Genomic DNA, 22,053 nt, shown 5'->3' on the forward strand with positions numbered 1-22,053 from the left:
CTACTCTGTGTCTCCATGGATTTGTCTTTTCTGGAGCTGTCATGTATATGGAATCATATGATACATGTAGCCCTTTGTATTTGTGGATTCTTTCACTTAGCATGATGTTTTCAAAGCTCATCCATGTTGTATGTATCAGTACTTCATTTTTTTTTAATCATTGAACAGTATCCCATGGTATGACTATACCACATTGTATTTGTCCATTAATCAGTTGACAGGTGTTTGGAGTGTTTCACTTTTGGCTATTATGAATAATGCTGCTAAGAACAATCATATGCATTTTCATGTCTCTTGGGTATATACCTAGGAATGGAATAACTGGATGGAATAGAAACTCTATATTCCATAGTTTTTAATTTTAAGTGAAATTCAGTTTGGGCCTCAGGATAGAAAAAACATTTTTTTACCATAAAAGCTGTGCTTGTGAATTCTTTTTTTTGCTTCATTACTTTTTATTTATTTATTTTTTGTATAACATATACATAATAAGAATGAATTTTTTTCTTTTTTATTAATTAATTTTTGTTACAGATGTTTCTCCTTTCCCCCCAACTGATTCCCCCCTCCCCCTCCCTCCCCGCCCTGTCCCCAGTTTGTTGTCCATGTCCACTGTTCATGCATACGTGCATATAAGTTCTGTGGTTTATCTCTCCCCCACCATCCCCTCTTCTGGGGATTGTCAGTCTGTACCCCACCTCCATGTCTCTGGGACTACCCCATTCCTCAGACTGTTATGTTCATTATATTCCACAAATAAGTGAGATCATATGATACTTGTCCTTCTCTGTCTGGCTTGCCTCACTCAGGATGATACTCTCCAGGTCCCTCCATGTAGTCTCAAAGGACAAGAGATCTTTCTTTCTGATTTTAACTGTATAGAAATGTTTTCCCGAATACCACTAAAGTTGTCTGATGTCATTCTTCCTTTCCTAAGTTTAAATTGAGTTCTAGGTGTTCTGCTTTTGTTTTTCTTTTTATGGGAGGTGAAAGTACATTTGGATTTGGTTTTCCCTTCCCTGAAACCTGCTTGGGTATTATTTGCCTAACTTAGTAGAAAAGAACTAAATACATGGATCCTTGTCTTTTTTATTTTTAGCAGTTTACACTCTAACAGGAGAGAGACTACATGCACACCAATAGTTCAGTGTACAGTACAAGGGAATAAGTGCACTTAGAAAAGCAAAATTCCGTGGGAGTTCAGAGTTGACAGAGATTATTTCTGGTGTGTGTGGGTATCGTAGGTAGAGTTTAAACTGTGTGTTTCAGAGAAACTTCGAACTTAAAACTGACAATCAGGAGACTTGAGACTGAGCTGTTTATTAGCTCCTTGACCAGCTACTTGACTCAACTGGTCAGTTTCCTAATACAGAAAGGAACATATTAATTTCTACCTCACAGGGTTGTGATAAAAAGTAAATGCTATGGATGCGAATGTGTTTTCTAAACACCAGAATGTTACATAAATGTAAAACATCATTATATTCAGTTTCTTTTATCATATACTTTATTTTCATTAAATAATTCCCATATAAAGCAATTTCATGGGAATGGAAATCTGCTTCAGAATCTACTAACGGCTCAAAATTGTAGAATCACTTTAGTAATTCATATTCTACCAGCTCAAAAGATAAAAACAGGTACAGTTTCAAACCAAATAGAAGGTGCACTTCAACATCACTCTTTATATATGAGATTTGCATGGCTATTTTGCTTTTAATTCACACACACACACACACACACACACACACACACACACACACACTGAGCTTGTTATGACTGTGTCCATGATTAGTTTTCCATGCTGATAGATGAACAGTTTATTTATCTGGGTTAAAGTAGTAGTATCTATGGTTATACTAATGGAAGCCAAGAAGATTTAAATGCTGAAATTCATTTGAATCTTAGCAATTGTAAGTTTATATAACCAATGAATCACCTGGCAGAGCGAAAGAAAGGTCAAAGATGTCGAGGGTAATTCATGTCAATCAGAGCCTAAGTGATGTTGGGGAAGACAGCAAAGGTTGAAAACTATTTTTCAAAGGAAAATGATCAACTTTCTTCTTGTATTCTTTTACTCAGACTTTTTTTCTAATATTTTAGGAACCATAATGAAACTTCAGGTAGCTATTTAACCTTTGTTTTATAGTACAGAATTCTAGAGATTGATATTTTCCCTGTCTATTTTTGGAAGTTGACTCTACTAGATTTATCTGTATCCGAGATCACTTTCCTGTACATGACAGAACTTTGTTTTAATGTCAGGAATCAGTCCCTGCAGATTTTTAGAAGAGCCATTTATTGCTAAACACAGAGAGTATTTGCACTGCCTTATGTAAATACTATTATGTGAAGAAAGTATATAATAATTTCCAGAGGTATAGATTAACCAAACCATTCCATCCAAAAGAGCAAACAACAGTAATGAAGCATAGCCAAAATTAATTCTAATACAAACTTTTTATTGGCAACTCAGCAATTATGGTAGTTGAGGTAGAAAATCTACCGATCTACCTTTCGGTCTAAGGTTATACATTAAATGCTAGATATATACTCATTTTGACATTAAAGCATTTATTTAGCACCTTCTATGTATGAAGCACAGTGGAACCAGATATGCTTGAGGTCGACAAAGGTATACAGTTTTCAGGTTGTGCTTATGCTACAGCTAAAGATGATCACTCGTTAGTATCTATCACAAATTATAATGGAAGAATAGGGGACTCCAGAGGGTAAGTTGTCCACCCATCTGTCTGTCAGTTGAATCAATTTCTACACTATCCCACGTAGCTGAGCATTTCTGTATCATTAAAGTACTCTCATAGGGAAAAAGGGTCCCCAGCCTTTCACAGTTGTTACTCTAAAGCACATTCTCAGTATTTCTTAGCACCTAAAGTCTGTGATTAATGGAACTTCTAAGCAGCTTTACACACAAACCACTCTTTATATCTAAATTGCTCTGAGAAATACCATGGATAGTAAGTAGGTAACCATTATGGGGGAAACATGTTCCCCAATTGAAGTATGTATTTCCAAGACTTCAGTTATATTGAAGTGTAGTGTAGACATGTCAGCTCTGGTTGGTGATGCTGAAAGCATTTCTATGACTGTAATTGCTTTTCATTAGTAGCTATTGATTTTTGCTTTACGCTTGAGTATTTCCCATGGCTTGCTTTACTGTTTAATAATTTTCAAAAAGAAATTATACAACTGACTCAAATACAAATAAAGGAAACCCTTATTGTTTGTTTGTTTTTCCCCCTGCAGTTACTTGGACATTGGAGAAATCAAGAAAAGACCAATGGAAGTTGTTAATACAGAGGTAAAACAAATATAGTTTTGAAGGTTCAAGTAAATAACAGGGCCGTTTTTGTGTTTCTTATGCTGCGTGTAGAGATTTAGATGACATTCTAATCATGACAGATGAGTTGTTTGATGTGTACAGATGGGACATTATATATTTTAAGGTAAAGATCACTCTTTCTCTGGAGCATTATCAGAAATGAAGAAACTGAGAAGTATACTAAACATGTAGGATTAGACACAACACATTCTTATTTCTCCATTTCTAGCCACCTGTTATCTGGTTGAAATCCATGCAGATTTTCCTACCAAGTGAGAAGAGATTCTGAGCACTGTGATACCAGTCTTTACCAAAACTGTACCCCCTGTCCTGAATCGCTCCTGACAGCCCCTTGACGTCGCCATGATCGCCTGGGCTGCCCTAAGGCTTTCCAATGACACTGCTGGATTCTCCATGATGTCAGGAAAACACCTCCATTTTAACCTGCATGAAAGTTCACTCTGGCGTAAGCAGAAGCTTACATGGAAAATGGAAATGAGTCTTGTAAGATAGATATTGAGAGTACTACTTTCTGTATAGCTTCTGAACCCCTAGTGGCATTTTCAGATACTCCGTAGGACGTACTCTTTAGTGTGTGGATGAAAATAGATTAAAACAAAGTTAAGCCAACCACCTTAAATGTCCCAGTGAAATAGGGAAAATTATAGTTAAACCCAGACTGGGACTCTGTTCACCAGCCCAGAGTTCGCCTCTTCCCATTTTGACCCCAAGGATGTGCTCGGCCAGGGGAGGAATGGTTGATAGAAAGAGGAGTTTTTTCTCATTTTTAGTGCAGAGCCCCAGAGAGACTCTTGCCATTTCTTCTCTTCATCCTTTTTGTACCCAACAGGACCAAATTGGTTTCTCTAGAAAAAAAGAAAGCTACACAAGCAAAAATTCTAATTGTGCAATGTTTGAAGAAAGTGAGGCTCATTTCATTATTCAAGTAATTTGTGGAAAGAGGTGGTAATCCCAGACATTGTTTAAAATAATATTCTTGTTCGTAAATTAGGTTCTTAGTGTGTGTGTGCCAAACTGCTTGTTAGTGCAAGTGATAAGCTTTCGATTTCAAGTAGACAAAGGTGTATGGTTTTTTTATGTTGTGCTCACATTGCCGCTAAAGAATGAGCACCAGTTAAAATCTGTAGCAAGGAGTAAAAAAAAAAAAAAAGGCAGATGAATGAATTAGTTCTGGATATAATTTTGTTTGAAGTATGCGCAACTGTTTGAGGTAGGCTACCTCGCATGAAATTGGTGACTGTACCCGAATTTCTGCAGTGGGATCTGAGATGTGTCACTTCCTCCGGAATGCGAACATATACTTACTCTGTATTCCGGCCCCTGGTGAGGCGACGGTGCCTGGCCAAGCGCAATAGGTGTGCCATACATTTTTTGAATATACTTTGTTTTTAAAGAGTATGCGTACCAGTGGAAGCATTCACCAGGACTCAATTTAATTTAATTTGCTAAATGTTCTTCCACTTTGGAGTAGTAGCTATTGTTTTCTCTCTACTTTGGGCCTGTGCATGAGCCACACAGAGAAGCTTCCGCTTCATGAACATACGTCTTCTGGTGAGAACCCCAGCACTTTCCTCCAGCCGGAAGGTGGTATCTCTTCCACTTGATTTCTTCCTGGCAGTTCCCTTCCTTCTCTTTTCCTCTTATGGCACCGCCTCTGCTGTAGCTTCTCATGTCTCCTCCGTCCTTCCCCTTAAACTTTCCAAGGGGCAGAAAAAGAAAGAAGTAGAAAAAATTGGGGGATGCAAAGGGAATAGGAAGAGGTGGGGAACTCCGCTTGTTCACGTTCTTCAGCACCTCCCCTCACCTGGCCAAGCCCGTGCTCCCGTTTGCTCCCCAGAGCCCTCTGGCCGCTGCTGTCTGCCCCAACTTTCCTCCCAGCCTGGATGAGCAGTGGGCTCACTGCCCGCACTCGGCCTTCCGTTCTGCTGCTCAGTGCAGCCTCCCCTCCCAAAGGCCACACCATGACCCCGCCTGCTCCAGCAAGGGGGGCCCTGACTGTCATTGCCTGAAAGGGAGAGTTGGGGGTTCCTGGCATCCCGCAAGGGAGCTCTGACTTCGTTTTCTCATAGAGCTGTCACTTTAACTGTTGACTTTATAGTATTGTTACTGCTGTTTTAGGTAGAGCACAAATAAAAAGGGCGTTTGTGGAATGCTCTGAGAAACGAACTATTGTGTGTGTAACTCTTACTGTGGAGAAATACCTCTCTATTTTCCACAACTTGTTTTCAATCCAACCTTTAGAATTCAGTAAGTTTTTAAGTTAGAGGGATATCTGTGTTCGAAACTTGAGAACAGACTTGGTCAGCACTAGACTTCCACAAAATTATAGATTCTTTCTTTCTTTCTTTTTTTTTTAATTTAAGATGATGATGTTCTGTCAACATTTGTGTCTGCTGAGGAAAGACTGCACCCCTTGCTAAGTGCTGTGGAAGACCACTATTCTTTGCAGTAAGATAACATTTTGCTCCCAGCTACAGGGAAGGATTCACAGAATTACCTTTGAAGTGGGTGTAGAACATGAGCCGTGGATTTGGAGAGCTGGAGTTGTTTAAATGCCATAGTAGCACAAACAGTGTTTATTCAAAGATGTTTCAGTACGAAGGGTGAGGAAAATTACTCATCAAAGTTAGGGGCATTTCTCGCAAATCTGAGCTAATTTAATACTGTTTGAGTTTTCAAGCCACCACGGCGGTGCGCATGATTCAGTTATCCTAACTGCTTAAAGCACATTCATTCTGATTATTCCCAGAACGTGTTACTGTGGAAAGGCCTTTGGAGTTGGATGGGGTTCCCTACAACGTGTGGCACTGGGTCCCAGCGGTGGCTGTTTTCAGGTGGGACCGGTGATGCAGCCAGTGAGGACGGGGCGTTCGCGGCATTCCCTCTCCCCCCAGAGCACCCTCACCCAGGTGCGCCCTGCATTCTGCTTGCTGTTTAGATAGTTAATAATTTAGACATGATGGTACCCACTTACCTACTTCAGGTCACGGTCCCTGGAATGTGTATGTCACCTTGACATGGGAAGGTCTTTTGTGGTTCCTGTCATTGCTTTTCTGTCCCATGAAGCGCAGCTTGGAAGAGGCACTAAAAGGACAGCCGGTGCTATGCCTCTTCCTGCTCCTGGGTGTGTCATTAGGGCGGGGAAGGGCAGGACACTAAGAGGGTTCTCCTGCCAACCTAGAAGCAGCACCTGGTCTTATTTGGCCAGCATTTCTGGCAGCAGGAGGAAAGGGAAGGAGTGGCCACAAGGAGGAGAAGGAAGAGAGACGGGAATAAGACAAATGAAAGGTGGTCGGTGGTTTGCGCGGCTCTGAAGTCAGGCAGCACCGCGTGCTCAGGGCAGACTCCCCTCGCCTCTCTCCACACTGCGGCATCACTGTGGCTTTAACAGAGGTGTTGGCCTCAGCTTCTGCCTTTGGAAGCTCACCCCTCTGTCTGTCTTCCCTGTCCCCTCTTTGCCAGCTCGTCGCCCTCCTCTCAGCCCAATTTCAGACCTCAGCTCTGCTTCCATGTTCCAAGTCACCCCCTTCTCTCTTTCCTCTTTAATGGAAGCAGTCTGCGGGGGGCCTGTCCTTCTCACGGGGAGCCTCTGATAGGCACATGGGGGCACCTCCCTCGTCCTTAGCAGCCGGGCTGTGCTCCTACCTTTTAGTTTGACTGTGATTTTTGGTCTCCTTTCTTTTTGTTTTCCTACCTTATCTGTGCTTCCATGTGATTGATGCCTGTACTGCTTAGCATCGCTGGGCAGATGCTGGAGCACAAATGTACAAGACGTGCAGACGTCTGCCGTCCGGGAACGGGGCGTCTTGGTGAGGAGACCTCTAGTACCACATAGTAAGTGACTCAGGGCAGGGATTCAGTTCAGTTTGCAATGAGCTTCCATTCGATGTGCTTTTAACATTATCCTGTTGCAACAAAGCCCTTTGTGAACTCGTGAAATGGGAGCTTCCTTCTTTCCTGATCTAGATTCGTAGGTCCCGCCGGTCATTCCTGGCTCCCTGTCTCATCATGGAGTAAATCCTTCAGATGATGATATTCTTTAGCAGTGCAAAATCTGCTTTGTTGTGTAAGAAGCCTCAGCACACACTGTGTACAGAGGGGACAAGCGAGCAAACTTACGACGTGCCGGGAACTGGGCTGGGGGTGAAGGGATTCCTCCACGGTTCTGCTGTTCCAGAGTCCAGGGGAGGAGATAGAAATCGACCAACTATCATTCTCTGTTACCACGATGCTGTGTAACAGCTGTCACAGGGCACCGGCGCTGGGCGCGAGGTGTTCTCAGAGGACTGAGAAGGTGCAGTTGGGATTAGGGGTGTGTTCAGCCAGTTTGAAATGGTTTGAAATAGAACAGAATCCTTTATTTTTGGCCTGTTTCCTTCAAAGTTGTGAGAATGTTCCTTTCTGCAACTTGATTAAGGGGGATTATTCAGTACTTATATGTGTGAACGAGTCGAAAGGGTAAAAAGAGTAAAAAGGGGCCTGGAAGGAAAGACAAAGGCTGTCCCGCCGTCCGTCAGGTGTGGGCGCTGGACACGGAGCCAGCCAGCGCCGTCCGCGGAGCGCAGTGCTGCTCCAGTCGCACGGCAGCTGTGACAGGTGACAGGCCCCTATTGAAGTGATTGTGGCTTTCTTACAGCTGACACTCCCACCCCTGCTTTGCGGCACCCCTCTTTTACTGGGGCTCTTTCATCGCTGAACTGCCCTCGCTTCATAAAAACCCCTAGTTAATTCCTGCTTCTCCTGATCTCACCTCAAAATCTGCCATCAGCCCAGGACTGACCTCTGCTTCTCTTCAGCACCTCGGCCTCCTTCAGGGAGAACCCAAACCTTACTGAAGGTGGTCCCCGCCTCCCTCTTCTCAGGGTCCTGTGGCTTCTCCCTGTGCCACCCCTTGCTGTACCAGGCAGCCAGATCTGATTGTGTTGACTGCAGGTTTGCTCCTGTTCCTGGTGGTCTTCAGAAGGGATGACCAGGTGTTAAGATATGCATCAGCACTGCCTGTTAGATTGTGAGTCTCTAGGAGACCTGCTAATTCTGCATGGTACCTCGCATTACCAGGCTGGTGATCATTGGTTCTCTAGTTTTGAATGTTCCTTGTCACACAGTTAAGGGAGACATCTGTTTGCCTGCCTGATGATTCTGCATTTCTCCTATGGGTGGGGTGTCTCAAGTATCTCAAAAGTTGTCATGGCCACTACCTGATTAGATGTTGTTTCAGGGATAAAATTAGTTGTACTTAAGCCTTTGTGTGATACATTTGCTGTCACATTAGTAGAATTTGGAGCTATATTAAATGATTGCTGGTCACTCAACAAGGATTTCTTGTGTGCCTGTTATATTCCGGGCATTGTGCCCGTCACGTGGGAACCACACCACATGGCCCTGACCTCGTGGAGCACATGCTCTTGAGTCTTCCTTGCCTGCCGTGCTTTGATTTTAACTCAACCAACATTGAGCTCTGTTGCAGAACTTGGTATAAAGTAGACTTCTTTGATTGAAGAGCTATATTTTGAGGGCCAAACAGCTTTTGAACTTGACTATTAATGGGTCCCGGAATAATAGGACTAATTTTTGAGGAGAAATAAACACCTGATTCCTGGAAAATCAGTTCCATTTTCCTGGACTTATAAACACCTAAACTAACTGTAACCCGAATGGACAGCTGGGGTGGTCCATCTCCTTATGACCAGGATAAAATGAGCTTGAACCCGCATTACCTAACCTTTGGAATGTGCAACATTTCCCCCAGTATTTCTGTGAATTCCTGCAGGGATTATCATCTCATGCTCACCTCTCAGGAGTTTCTGTTTCTAAAGTATTCGTTGAATTTGTGGACTGTCATGTTCCCCCACAGGTTCTGTCTATGTAAGTCCCCATCAACTCGGAAGTAAACTTTCCGCTGATGTCCACACAAACACACCACCCATACAAGTTTGTGTGTGGTGAGACTTGCCAGTGATTTGTCAAATCGGAATAGGGTTTGTGGGTTGTGCAGAGGTGTCTGCAACTTGAAACTTAGTATCAGACTTTCTCATTTTTAAAAACACCTTGGTCCGTAGGACAATTCAGTCTTCAGCTTTTGGCCTGTTTCTTGGCCCCTTTTCTCCTTCTGTCCAGCTCTTTTCTGCCCCTCCCCCACCCCACCCCACCTAAAGTTCCAGTTGATTTCTAATACCGAACAATTCAGAGCTTTATTTTGTTCATTGAATCTTCCTATTCTGTATTCTCACGGTCAGCAGAAGAGGGATTTGGAGAGTTAGAGTTGTTTCAATGCCCTTTACCCCTTTCCTCGCATTTGTATTTAAACATGCCAGTCATGAGCACGATAGGCGAGAAGAGAGAGCAGAAGGTCGCGCCACCTCGTTCCCAGTGACCCGCCCACGGTAAGCGTGGCCTCTGTGGCTCGGGAAGCGCTGCCTGGGGGACGAACCTGAAACTTGACGTCTGAGGGAGCCCCCGGTGCTCGCCTTCTCCAGGCGAGGATGCCTCCGTGTCGGAGAAGCCGTCATGTTGAACCCTCCTGAATACTGCTCTCATTTCAGATTTTCATTTACTGAGAATTGGATACATGTTGTTTCTCCTCGGTGGGTTGGGACACTACAGACACGCCTTGGAGAAGAGCAGAGAGAGGGAGAGAGTTTTTAAAACCTCAAACCATTGTCTTGTCTGAACGACTGTGGGAACGTGGGTTGTGCTTCAGGTTGGTCACTCCAGTAAGTGTCCGTAAGGTTTTGAATATCATTGTTAAAACTTCCCGTCTCAGCCCGTCATCAGGCCTACTCTCTACTAAAGCGTGCGTGCGAGATGTGCTACTTAAAGGCCTCTGGTTGGGAATGGGATTCTAGACGTTAAATTGGGTGTTAATTATTAACCTCACTGCAGGAGGGCATGGGGTGTGTGGCTTAACTCACTGATCTTTCGCCTGGGAATTCTGGGTTCAAAGGGGGAACTGTTAAATAGTTAAGCCCCTAAATATGCCTTTCTTTAACTTGGGAAAAGATTTCCAGGTTATGTGAGTCAGGTTTGGTAATTTATCGAAAAATCAAAGAAAATAAAACCTACTTTTGCGAGTTCTTCCAGCAATAATCGAAGCCTCTCTCCACCTTTTCATTTTCCACCTTCCCCCACCTCTCTAATGTAACTGGTCAGTAGGAAGCATTCTTTAAGGGGCCAGTTCACATCACTGGTCCTGACGATGCTGAGCTGAGAATGACTCTGCCAAGGCTCTATGAAGACAGAGTGTTCTGTGAAAGACAACTGGCTACATTTCAGTTTTCTTTCCCACTTTTTTCTTTTTATCCTCACCTGAAGACATTTTTGCATTTTTTCTCAGACAGAACAGGAGGGAGAGAAGGAGGAAGAGAGAGAGAGAAACATGAATGTGAGAGACACACATCGAGTGCTTGCCACCCACACGACCCCAACTGGGGTGGGAACAAACTGCAACTGAGGTACGTGCTCTTAGTGGGAACTGAACACAGGACTCTGGTCTGTGGGTCGATGCTCTAACCATTGAGCAAACCGCCCAGGGCTCTTTCATACTTTTTTGTTTAACCTTCTTCTCAGTATTGAACTGTGTGTGTGTGTGTGTGTGTGAGTGAGATAAGGTCAGTGGGGGGGGAAAGGGAGGACATCTGTAATACTTATCAACAATAAAGATAAATTAAAAAAAGAAAGTGAGAATGGTGTTTATATCAACCTGGAAAACATTGGTCTAATGAAAAATATCCACTAATAACCCTAACTAGCACTGATAAAAGGCTAAAAGTTTGCTTATTTTAGTTTGTGCATGAACATGTATCATGGCATTTGTTCCAAATATCTTCCATTCTCTGTTTGGTATCTAGACGTGATTTTAGGAAATTGAATGTCTGTGAAATTGGAAGACATGCCAATTTGAGCATTATCATTTTTTCTTTATAGTAGTGAGCTGTTCTAAACAAAGACATACATTTAATAAACATTCAGCAAATAATTATCAACCTTTTAAGAAAAAATAGAAAAGTATCTGATAAAAAAAATGTATGTGCTTGAAAATGCCACTTAACTGAAGTATCAGACTATACTGAATAAGAAATTTCAATTAAGTCCCCTCTAAAATAAGGTTCTTTTGGCGACTCCAGCAGCAACATCTACTGAACAGAGAAGACCTTCTTGTTCCTATTCTGTATGAGATTCAGAGACATAAAAGATGAAATTTTAGGAATATGTAGTATTATGATTTTAAGTTCTGCCAAAGTTCACCAAGCTTTTGATTGGTGGATACTTGTGCACCTACTTACCAGAAAATCACGACTTCAGTTCACGTTTTGGGATAATAGAAGGAGCTTATGGAGTTTTCTGGGGTCAAAGGACGCTTCAGCATGGAAGTGTGATTATTTCCACACGGCAGGAATAATAGGGAAACGTGGCCACAGGCACAGCAAAGCGCAGCCGAGGAAGACAGACTGTGCTCAACCATTTCCTGCGCATTGCTCATATACAGTTTCACATCGGATCAAGTCTGTTTAAGAGCCTGCTGAATGCCAGGCAGTGGGCTAGATTTCAGTTGTAATGATGTAAAAAGACACCGCGTGCGAATCAGACATTACAAGGTAATTGTAGGAAGACTCTGAAAAAAGCTTTAAAAGTAAAGCTATGAGCCCTGGCCAGGTGGCTCGGTTGGTTGGAGTGTTGTCCTGTACACCAAAAGGTCGTGGGTTCGATTTCCAGTCAGGGCACATACCTAGGTTTTAGGTTTAATTCCTGGTTGGGGTGCATACAGGAGGCAACCAATTGATGTTTCTCTCTCTCTTTCTTCCCCTTTCCTCTCTCTCTAAAATCAATAAAAACATATGATCAGGCAAGGATTAAAAAAAAAGAAAAGCTATAAGAAAAAGAATAAAATGATAATACCAGAGATTGTTAATGCAAGGGAAGGAGGTGATTTAATTGGACCTAATTGATAATTAGCTTCAATGTTTATAAAGGATGCGGTGACCAGTTCTTCTCTGTCACTGCTGGGTACCCAAAAGGGAGAAACAAAATTAAGCTGTGGTGTTGAGGTTGAACAATTTAGATCAGATTGAAAGAAAACCTTTAAAAACAACCAAACTGGTGAAGACTACTAAACCCTCCCAGACAGAAAGTATCACATCTTCTATCTATTTTAACATATAAATACATTTTTCTGACTTGCATAATTCAGTTGTGTACCAAGATGGTGGGGATGAATTGAGATTCGACTTAATATATACCCTCTAGTCTAAGGTTTGGTGGCTTAGCTTGCTGTTAGAACCTTCCTGGGAAGCCCAGAAGGACCACTGCCCAGGTTGCCTCCCTCCTCCATGGAGAAGCCAGTGTGTGGGAGGAAACGGGGGAGCAGTCCACCTTGGTCCCTTCCGGCATGATGCCTCAGGTTTCAGGGAGTTCGTCAATGTAAGGAATGAGCACGTAGTGCTGTGATTTGCTGACACTTCTAGTCAGAATATTTTTAAAAAATTTCTGAAGCAACAGCATGAAAGTGAAGGGTTTGGAGGATATCCCTGTTCTGGAATGTGGCTCTTGTATTTAGACCTAAAGGTAGCTGAGCATCCTCTGCAGACACAGCAACCATCCAAAGAGATGTTTTGGTTTTTCCCCACACATGGTACACCCAGAAAAGAAAATCCAAGCCAGGGGTGTGTTCAGCGGTAAGAGAAGTGGAACTCAGAGGAATCATTAGTAAGAAACAAGCACATAAATTCATCGGTGCTAAGGCATCGAGTCTTTATTAGAATATAGGAACTCGTCAGTTTAGGCAGTTTAAATTCTATTTCACTCTAAGTTAGAGCAAATTCTGTGTGTATGTGTGTGTGTGTGTGTGTGTGTGTGTGTGTGTGTGATTGTGTTTTGTGTTTACTCCTAAATGTCTAACTTTGTTTCAAAGATCCAGAGTAGTAAAGAGCAGCACTGAGTCCTGGGCTTTCTGGTGGAGGAGCAGCGTGAGAACACTGTGCCTCCCAAGGACTGGGGCTTAGACCCACGGCACTCAGCCTCTGGCCCCAGACCGGCCCCCAGCATCCAGCTGTCCTTTCAAGTGTGGTGTTGGTTAAGGCATGCGCAAGAGGGTATGTGTAATGCAACTTTCATCTAGCACCATACTGGAAAAACATTGGATAGTCATATGGAAATAATACATATTTCAGTGAACTTCAAAACGGATGGATGGAGCTTTTTTATTATTTTTTTAGGTAGGGCTATTTATTTGCCTTTGGATGGTTTCAGTATGAAGTATGAAGGTGGTGTGCCCCAGTGTTGAGCTTGGTCAACAATGAAAATTCCCATTTGTCATTGTGAAAGACTCCTTTTTAAGCAGCCAGCCAGATCGAGCTCAGATGTCATCCATGATTACATAGTTTGGATATTTGGTTTGTTGAAATAAGGTTGACTTCAGCCCACCTGTTAGCTGGGGGCAAAACTAAATGGTGAGGGATTGTGGGAAAGAGAAAACTAAATTGACTTGCTATATCTGCAATGTCTAATGTTTAACGAACATTTCTCTCTAGGAAATGTCTAAAGGCAGTCTGTGCTGCTTTGTGTGTGTGTTTTCCTCACCTTCTAGCAGTAAGTATTTTTCAGTTTCAGAGATTTATGGACCTCCATGGCCATCTTTGCCATTTCAAATTGTACAACTTAATGTATAGAAATTGTTATAAAACAAATCATCTAATATTACCCAAGTTGTATTTTGTAAATTATATGCTAATTGATAAAACTCCACATCCACAACCTGTGTTCCTAGACGTGAACAAATAATTTGTTTTTCAGTACTACTAGTTTCGCATTAGCTACTATGGAATTTTCCACAGCTGGTTTTCAAAAGCTGGATTTAAAAAATGTTTTGATATGTCATTTAAAAAATTATATATATATATATATATATATATATATATATATACACACACATACTATTGCAAAGAGATTATTTTAGTATGGCTTTTGCAACTGTATAGGTTGTTTCTCATGAATGCTCAATTGGCTGGTATTTAATTTAGTCAAGTGGTATATGGAAATTGGATTAAATTACCTTTCTCCTGGCTGGCACTTCTCCTAATCAGATTGCTATTCTTTTGTTATTCTTGTTTCAATTATTGTATCAATAGTATTGATTAACGTTGTCTGGCTGTTCTCACCTGTTAGTCAATCTAAATACAACCATGTGTGCATATAATGAAGTGCAGCAATGAGATTTGTCTCTGGGAATTTTCAGCATTTTTGCTTTGTGACTCTTATTTATTCCTAAACTCTTCCCTTTTCCCACTTCCCTCGTTCACTTATATTTATCCATATTCAAATTATAATTCTCCATCTATTTAGGAATATGCTCTGTGTTATGATATCAAGTTAGTAGGAGAGTCCTGTGCATCAAATGTGATGTCAAGAGGACCTGTCTAATGCTTATTAAAAAATTCATTCATTCATAGAAAGACAATCTTGGTTAGACTTCTGCATTTTAATCTGTAACAGTGTTTGTTTAGCTGTGTGTTCTGGACACCATGTGATCAGTCTAATTATAAAATCACAATGGCAGCCTCCCAGTGATTCTAATGGGTTACAGAAGATGACTTTGCAGGGTCTTGGGAAAGGCAGTCTGGAGATGAATCACTCTATGCCTCTGCTGTTATTCTAGGCTTCTTTGTAGTATGCGTTTGGGCTTGAGCTCAAGGGAATGACACTAATCACAAGTGTATGGTATTTACTTTTTGGTACTAAAAAAATAATATCACAAATTCTTTCAATAAAAAATACTTTAAGTCCCTATTTATGTTCCAGGCATCATGCTGTTTGGATTTACAGTGGAGAGGAAGCCAGGCAGAGTCTCCCCTTCATGAAGGTTGTTGTCTAGTGGAGCAGACATATCAGCAAACACACCATTATCACGAAGCCTGCTGCATGGGAGAGTACAGAAGCCCAGGTGCTAGGGGGCACTTCCATAAGCCAGGGGAATCCTCACAAACTTCCTGGGAGAAATGACATTTTCAGTGAAGACTTAGAGGGCATGAGTAGATGTCAGCCAGGCCAACAGGGGGAGGAAGCGTGTTCCAGGCAAAGGGAACAGCATGTGTGAATGTGTGCAAATGAGCGGGCACATGGCACATTTGAAAAATGTACACACGTTTTGTTTGGCTGAATCATGGAAGGTGTTGGGATGGATGTATGGGTGGAGATATGTGAGAGATGGGAAGTAGAAAGGACCAAGCCATAAAGGGTTTTGACTTTCTCTTAAAACAAATTGGAAGTTATTCTTTTTTTTTTTTTTAATCCTCATCTGAGGACATTTTTCCATTTTTGGTACAGATAGAGTGGGAGGGAGAGAGAGGAAGAGAGAGAGCGAGAGAAACATCGACGTGAAAGGGACACATCGAGTGGCTGCCACCCGCACGACCAACCAGGGCCGGGGATAAACTGCAACCAAGGTACATGCCCTTAGCGGGAACCGAACCCGGGTCTCTCCGGACCGCAGGCCGACGCTCTAACCGCTGAGCCAAACCGGCCAGGGCTGGAAGTTATTCTTTTAATAAAATAAGTTTTATTGATTTTTTTTAGAGAGAGAGAGGAAGGGAGAGAGAGATAGAAACATCAATGTGAGAGAGAAACATCGATCATCTGCCTCCTGCACGGCCCTTACGGGGGACCGAGCCCGAAACCCAGGCATGTTCCCTGACCGGGAATCGAACCGGAGCCTCTCAGCCCATGAGATAGTGCTCAATCCACTGAGCTACACCTGCTGGGCCCACTTGGAAGTTATTTAAGAAGTTTCAGCAATGGATGGATGTGGTTATCCTACTGCCAGAGTGGAGTTGGAGGCCAGCAGATCACTTAATGGAGGTTAATGCAGTATTCGTGATGGGGGAGGCTGTGGAGATGGTAGAAGGATCAGATCTGAGAGGGAGGACTTAGTGCTTGGCTGAATGTGAGCGTGATGAAGAGTGAGTAGTTGGGTGATCCTTGGATTTCTGGCCTGGACCACTGGATGGATGAGACAGGGGGAAATGTGTTTTGATAACAGTGACAGTCAGAAATATGTGAGGTGTTAACTGTTTGAACATCGAGCCAACCCAAATGTTGTTGGAAGATGTACAAAACCAGAGCTCACTGTGAGTGTGTGTGTTTACTGTGTGCTTGATAGTGTTCTAGACACTACAAAGATTATCTAATTTAACCCTCACAGCAACCTTATGAAGTTGGATGGTTATTATTCCCATTTTAGGGAAGAGGAAGTTGGGGACGAGGATATGGTCCAGCAGAACTTGTAGTCAAGAGGGACTGTGTGTTAATATGTTAATATGTGTGTTAGTGTAGAGGGAAACATTTCCTACTAAGTTAACAGAATTAAATAAAGTTGATTGTTTAGTGTCTTCTTGTTCTTGAAAGGGCATTTGGAGGTGAAGGGGTTTAGTAATTGTATTTTGATTTAATGATGATATGTATAAAATTAGGATGTGAACCCAGCTCAGGGGCATACTTTTCTTAATTTTCTTCTTTAATAAGTTATCAATAATCACAAAATTTTGCCTAGAGAGTTTTTTAGTTATATGATTCTCAATTTACTTTTTTTTGCCTTTGCTACTGTTCCCTGTAGGACGGGATATTTATGCTGGATGTTTTCAATACAGCACTTGAAATGGTTTTGGCATGTCTGCTTATAAAAGTGCTCCCCCAGGAAACCAAAAATATTTTTACATGGATGTTTACTGTAGAGTGTGAAGAGCTTAGAGAAAGAGATATTCCAGAATCATGCATGATTTCAAAAATTTTTTTATCATGTTCACTGTCCAAGGACCACTTGGTTTCTTTAGTTATTCCAACCAGATTTTTGAGTAACATACACCAAGTTCCCAGGCAAACAAAGCAACTTGCAGGATTGGAGAAAGGGAACAAGGCAGGCATCACATGTCGGGGACAAACTGCATTTTTTGCACCAAGATCTCAAGGAATAAGTCCCTTGATCTCTATGGGTCTCGTTTTCTTCATCTCAAACATGGAAATGATAATACCTTCTTTAAACAATTGTTGTGAAGATTAGAAACATCAAGACACGTTCTAAGCCCCTAGCACTGTGCCTGACGTCCAGTTAGAGCGAAGTAAATGGAAATTACGCTGCTGCTGCTGCTGCTGCTAAGAGCCAGGTGACCCGAGCAGCTGGTGAGTGAAGTGGAGCATCACGGTGCATGCGTTCACAGGCTCCGGCCCAGGAGAACATGCACACGTGAGGGCCTGTGCCACCACAGGACCCTCTATAGACACGAGGTGATGCTTCGCTCTCCCGGCTGGAGTGCCCTAGGAGGAGATGTTTGATAAATGGTTGAGATTAGTATTACATAAATGAGGAAATATGTTAGTAAATAGAATAGCATGCAATAAACTTCCACGTGTGACTGAATCTTGCCGTTGTTCTTCAACTATCGTGGATTTACATAGTTCCACAAAGACTGACATACAGAGGGAGTGAACAGTTCACATGTGAATTAGCCAGTATGTTTTCAGTAACCCAAAGAAAATGTCTGTGTCTTGTTTTAGCAGAAAAGGGAGTTTTGAAAATATGTTGGAAATTGTTTAAAACCTCTGGTAGAGCCCGGAGAAGGTGCAGTTACAGGGGAGCTGAGGCAGCCGGCACGCAGACCACACGATGTCCTTAAGGACGGTGTGTCCCACCGTCCAACAGTGGAGACATTGGGTTTCTCAGGCTGCTGCCCCAGACTTTTCACAGTGGATGCCGCAAGCACTATGGGTAGAAATTGGACTTTGTTGCCCTAGAGGGCATTGCTTTTACCTTCTCTGCTCTGTTGTATGACTAGTGCTGGTGCAGAAGCCCTGGATGGGACTACTGAGCCAAGCAAAGGTCCTGTTCTGAAGGCTTAACTGTAACAGGGCTACAAAGGTGAACATTGGCGTTTTTATCTTCCGTGGGTGGTGGTGAGATCTGCTTCCCTCCATGTATCTTGTGGTGGGAACTCTATTCAAGTGGAAACTGCATTCAGATGCTAGCAAGCCAAAATATGACAGATGTCTACTATACACTTCCCTTGATGGTCCAACATCAGCACATACTTTGTTTCTGCCAAAATCGATGCTGATGTTTCTCATAGCTCTGAAAACATACCTGTCGTCTTCTAAAGGAAGCTACTCACATTCTCCTTAGCCACTGCACCGTGTGCTCAGTCAGAACCTCTGACCTAAGCCTGTTTCTTTCTTTTTGTTGTTAATCCTTACCTGAGGATATTTTCCCACTGATTTTTAAAGTGGAAAGGAGGGAGGGAGAGAGAGAGAAACATTAATGTGAGAGAGACACATATTGGTTGTCTTCTGCATGACCTCGAGCAGGGCCAGAGATCAAACCTGCAACCCAGGTACATGCCCTTGACCGGGAATTAAACCTGTGTCCCTCCAGTCTGAGCTCTTATGCCGTAACTGCTGAGACAAACTGGCCAGGGCCGATGTCTGTTCTTTTTCTAGTTCTTCTGTTGTCCCATCTCAGTATTTTGCAACCTATATGCTAAAGTGTAAATGTAACTATTATTACCTCATGGACGTCATGGGGTAAAGGGAGAGGGAAGAAAGGATGTTAGTTACAGACACCATATCCACTATTTACATGACCCCACAAATAAAGAAGTAAGGGTCATGCGACCGGAGATAGTATTCATGATTTTCTTTTCTGCTGTGTTCTCACTTTCTTTGATTAGTACTTCATCTGTTCAGGATTCTTTTTTTTTGTATATGCCCCTAGCGGGAACCGAACCCGGAACTCTCTGGTCCGCAGACCGACGCTCCAACCACTGAGCCAAACCAGCCAGGGCTGTTCAGGATTCTTAACGGGTGTGGTGGCTCAGATATTTATTCTGGAGGGATCTGAGCTCTTAATAGTGTTCTCTACATAGGATTCCTGATGTCTTCCATAAGTTTATTATTTTTAAAAAATTATTATTATGTATTATGTAAAAAAGAGAAACTATACCTCCAGGTTTTAGAACAATAAAATCGACATCTTTGTACCACATTCAGCTTCAGAAATAGAACAGAACAATACAGTTAGGGCTCCTTGTGTCTCTCCGCAGACTCACTGCCTGATTCTTCCCAATGTGTAAACACAGCCTTGACTTTTATATTTATTCCTTTGCCTTTTTTATACTTTTACTCCACAACCCTAAACAATAGACAGCTAAGTTTGTGACTGTGCGTGGTCCTTCTACAACGTGCTCTTTGGCTCCGGTGGGAGCTGCATTTCTTCCATCCTCCTTGCAGCGCTGCGTTCCACTTTGCGTGTGACGCTCTTCGTCTATCTTCCGTGGGCGACATTCGGATGAGTTCTAGTCATCCCTCCCCTTCCTTTTTCTGTCCTGTTGTTGTGAATATTTTGTACATACCTCAGTTCACAGGTGCCAGAGCTTCTCTCTAAGAAGTACACACCTGTGGGTGGAAGCCACAGTCTAGGTGAGACTTTGTATCTAAGAAGCAATGTCTGTTCAGTCCTCAATGAGCCGAGTGTCTCACTCCCCCCAGGGCACGCTGTCCCCGGGTGAATGGTTGCAGGTCTCGGTGAAGAGATTTGAACATACCTACAAGCATTTACTTGTGATATTGTAGGATCCTTTGGCAAAAGTACCAGCCCTCCTGGTACCAGGGGCTGTTAGGTCTGGTAACTGACTGTGGGGTTTGGTAATTTAATCAAGTAGTGGGCTGTGCAGTGCTTATAATCTTAGGAATACCACGATCGTACAGTTGGCATCACAGTTCCTTGCGGATCAGTTCATTGTAGTTACCACGGTGGCTGCTGCCTCCTGTGGTCGCCGCGCCTGCTTTGGTTTGGGGGAAGAAGTGCTAGTTCTCCTTCTGCCGCCCCAGAATCCTGACACCCCGTTGAAACCAGAGAGCATGTTTCAAATGCGGCGTCTTGCGTTCGCATGCCTGGTGGAGAAAACAGCTGCTGAAACACTGAGAGTCCTCGGAACAGCATCCTCACCAGTGCGCTTCTCAGGGCCTCCTGAAGGGGGTTAGGATCCCCCTTGGGACACCCACACGGGCCACGCCGAGAGGAAATTAGTGGGTAGAGCGCTCATGAAAAATCGGCTCTAATTTCTATCTAAAATCTTTGGACCCCTTCCTCCAAGTCAACTAACTTCTAAAGGACCAGACAGTAATACTGTAGGCTGTACAGGCCATCTAGTGACTGTTGTATTGCTCAGCTCTGCTGGACAATGAAAGCAGCTACTGACAGTTAGCGAGTGAATGGTGACGGCTGTTCCCGTAACGCAGAACACAGGCAGTATTTGCCCGTGGGCCACAGTGTGCCAAACTGCTCTGAATTTGGGGTCTTAATTTCATTTAATGAGGGCCCACCACTAAGTCCCAGTTTTAATCAACTAGCTAAGCAAAGAGTTAGGGTTACTCTTAGCTCCTCAAGATAGTGTATTGTGTCCAGACTCACTAGTAAGGACACCCATATGGTAAAAAAATAATGATGCCGCATCCAGTGTTTGTCTCAAGTAAAGACGTATGTGAATACGTAACCAGAGACTGTGGAATGATTTAAAAAAAGATTCCGCTGAACATGGTGCAGATTCCATACCCCAATGAGCAGTAACTGTAAACAAGCCAGTTTTGTTTGTAAGAACTGCTCCATACTTGGTTTCTGTCCTTTATCTCTTCCCCAGAAAGGTACTGATGTCCAGCTAGTTTTGAGAGTCAAAAAAAAAAAAAAAAAAAAAAAAGAAAAAGAAAATCCCTCATCCTTAGGGTTTAATTGATCACTCCCATCAGTTTTAACTCCTGAGTATCTGCAGTTCATCCATTTCTCTCCACCTCTACCACCACTACCATCGGAATTCAAGCTGCTATCGTATCTATCTTGCCTGATTCACCACAACAGTCTCCCACCTGGTACCCGATACCCATTCTGTTTCTTCTCCCTACTGTTTTCTGTTTCTGGAAACAAAATGTAAAATTCTTCAGTGACCCTACAAGGCTTTACATCAAACTCTAGGGCATGACCCTTTAGTACACTGAAAATCAATTTAATTGTGATTTACATACACACACACACACATATTACATATATATACATATACATATATATAATTTGATTTACATATTATATATTTATATAAATAAATAAAATAGATGATGTCAGATTGCACTATCGGTAGTGAGGTGTGAGTGCAGTTTTGTGAAACTGACTTTGATTTAGTGTGTGTGTGTGTGTGTGTGTGTGTGTGCGTGCGCATTAGTTTACAATGTAGATATATTCCTTACTCTCACGATGGTCAATTAAAGTCTGAAAGATACTTTTATGTTCTTGTGCCTTCATATTATTCCAGATCCATTCTTCTAATCCTTCCTTTGGCTGCTTTTTCGCTGACCATGACATTACTTATCAAGAGGTAGAGTCTGTTTTTTCTTCCCATGAACCTGGGTGGGATTTTGGACCTCCTGGAAGAATAGCGTGCAATGGAAGTGACGTTCAGTGACTACTTGCTTTCCTTGGGTCCATAGTATGTACCAGCCTACCTCTATCTCAGGGTCTTTGTGCATCTCTGTTCTGTGGATCTGTTCCCCCTTTATCTCTTTGGCTCATACTTAACCCTGCTCAAGTGTCATTTCATCAGGGAAGTGTTCCTCTCTGATTTTTCTAATTAGTTCAAATTCCCCCAGTGTTGGTTGGCATTGGG

At 42.6% G+C, this 22,053-nt stretch overlaps 1 protein-coding gene across 1 annotated transcript in view; it reads left to right on the forward strand.

Annotated features, from left to right (window-relative positions):
• The window catches only part of DCDC2 (doublecortin domain containing 2), a 167,646-nt gene that overhangs the window by 1,383 nt on the left and 144,210 nt on the right, over window positions 1-22,053 (forward strand). The window contains exon 2 of the mRNA XM_036257332.1: window positions 3,268-3,322. Coding sequence (XP_036113225.1) covers window positions 3,268-3,322 — 55 coding nt within the window. The remainder of the gene's footprint in view (window positions 1-3,267; window positions 3,323-22,053) is intronic.

This window comes from Molossus molossus, unplaced genomic scaffold (genome assembly GCF_014108415.1).
Source record: "Molossus molossus isolate mMolMol1 unplaced genomic scaffold, mMolMol1.p scaffold_m16_p_12, whole genome shotgun sequence".
In the NCBI taxonomy this organism is placed as follows: domain Eukaryota; kingdom Metazoa; phylum Chordata; class Mammalia; order Chiroptera; family Molossidae; genus Molossus; species Molossus molossus.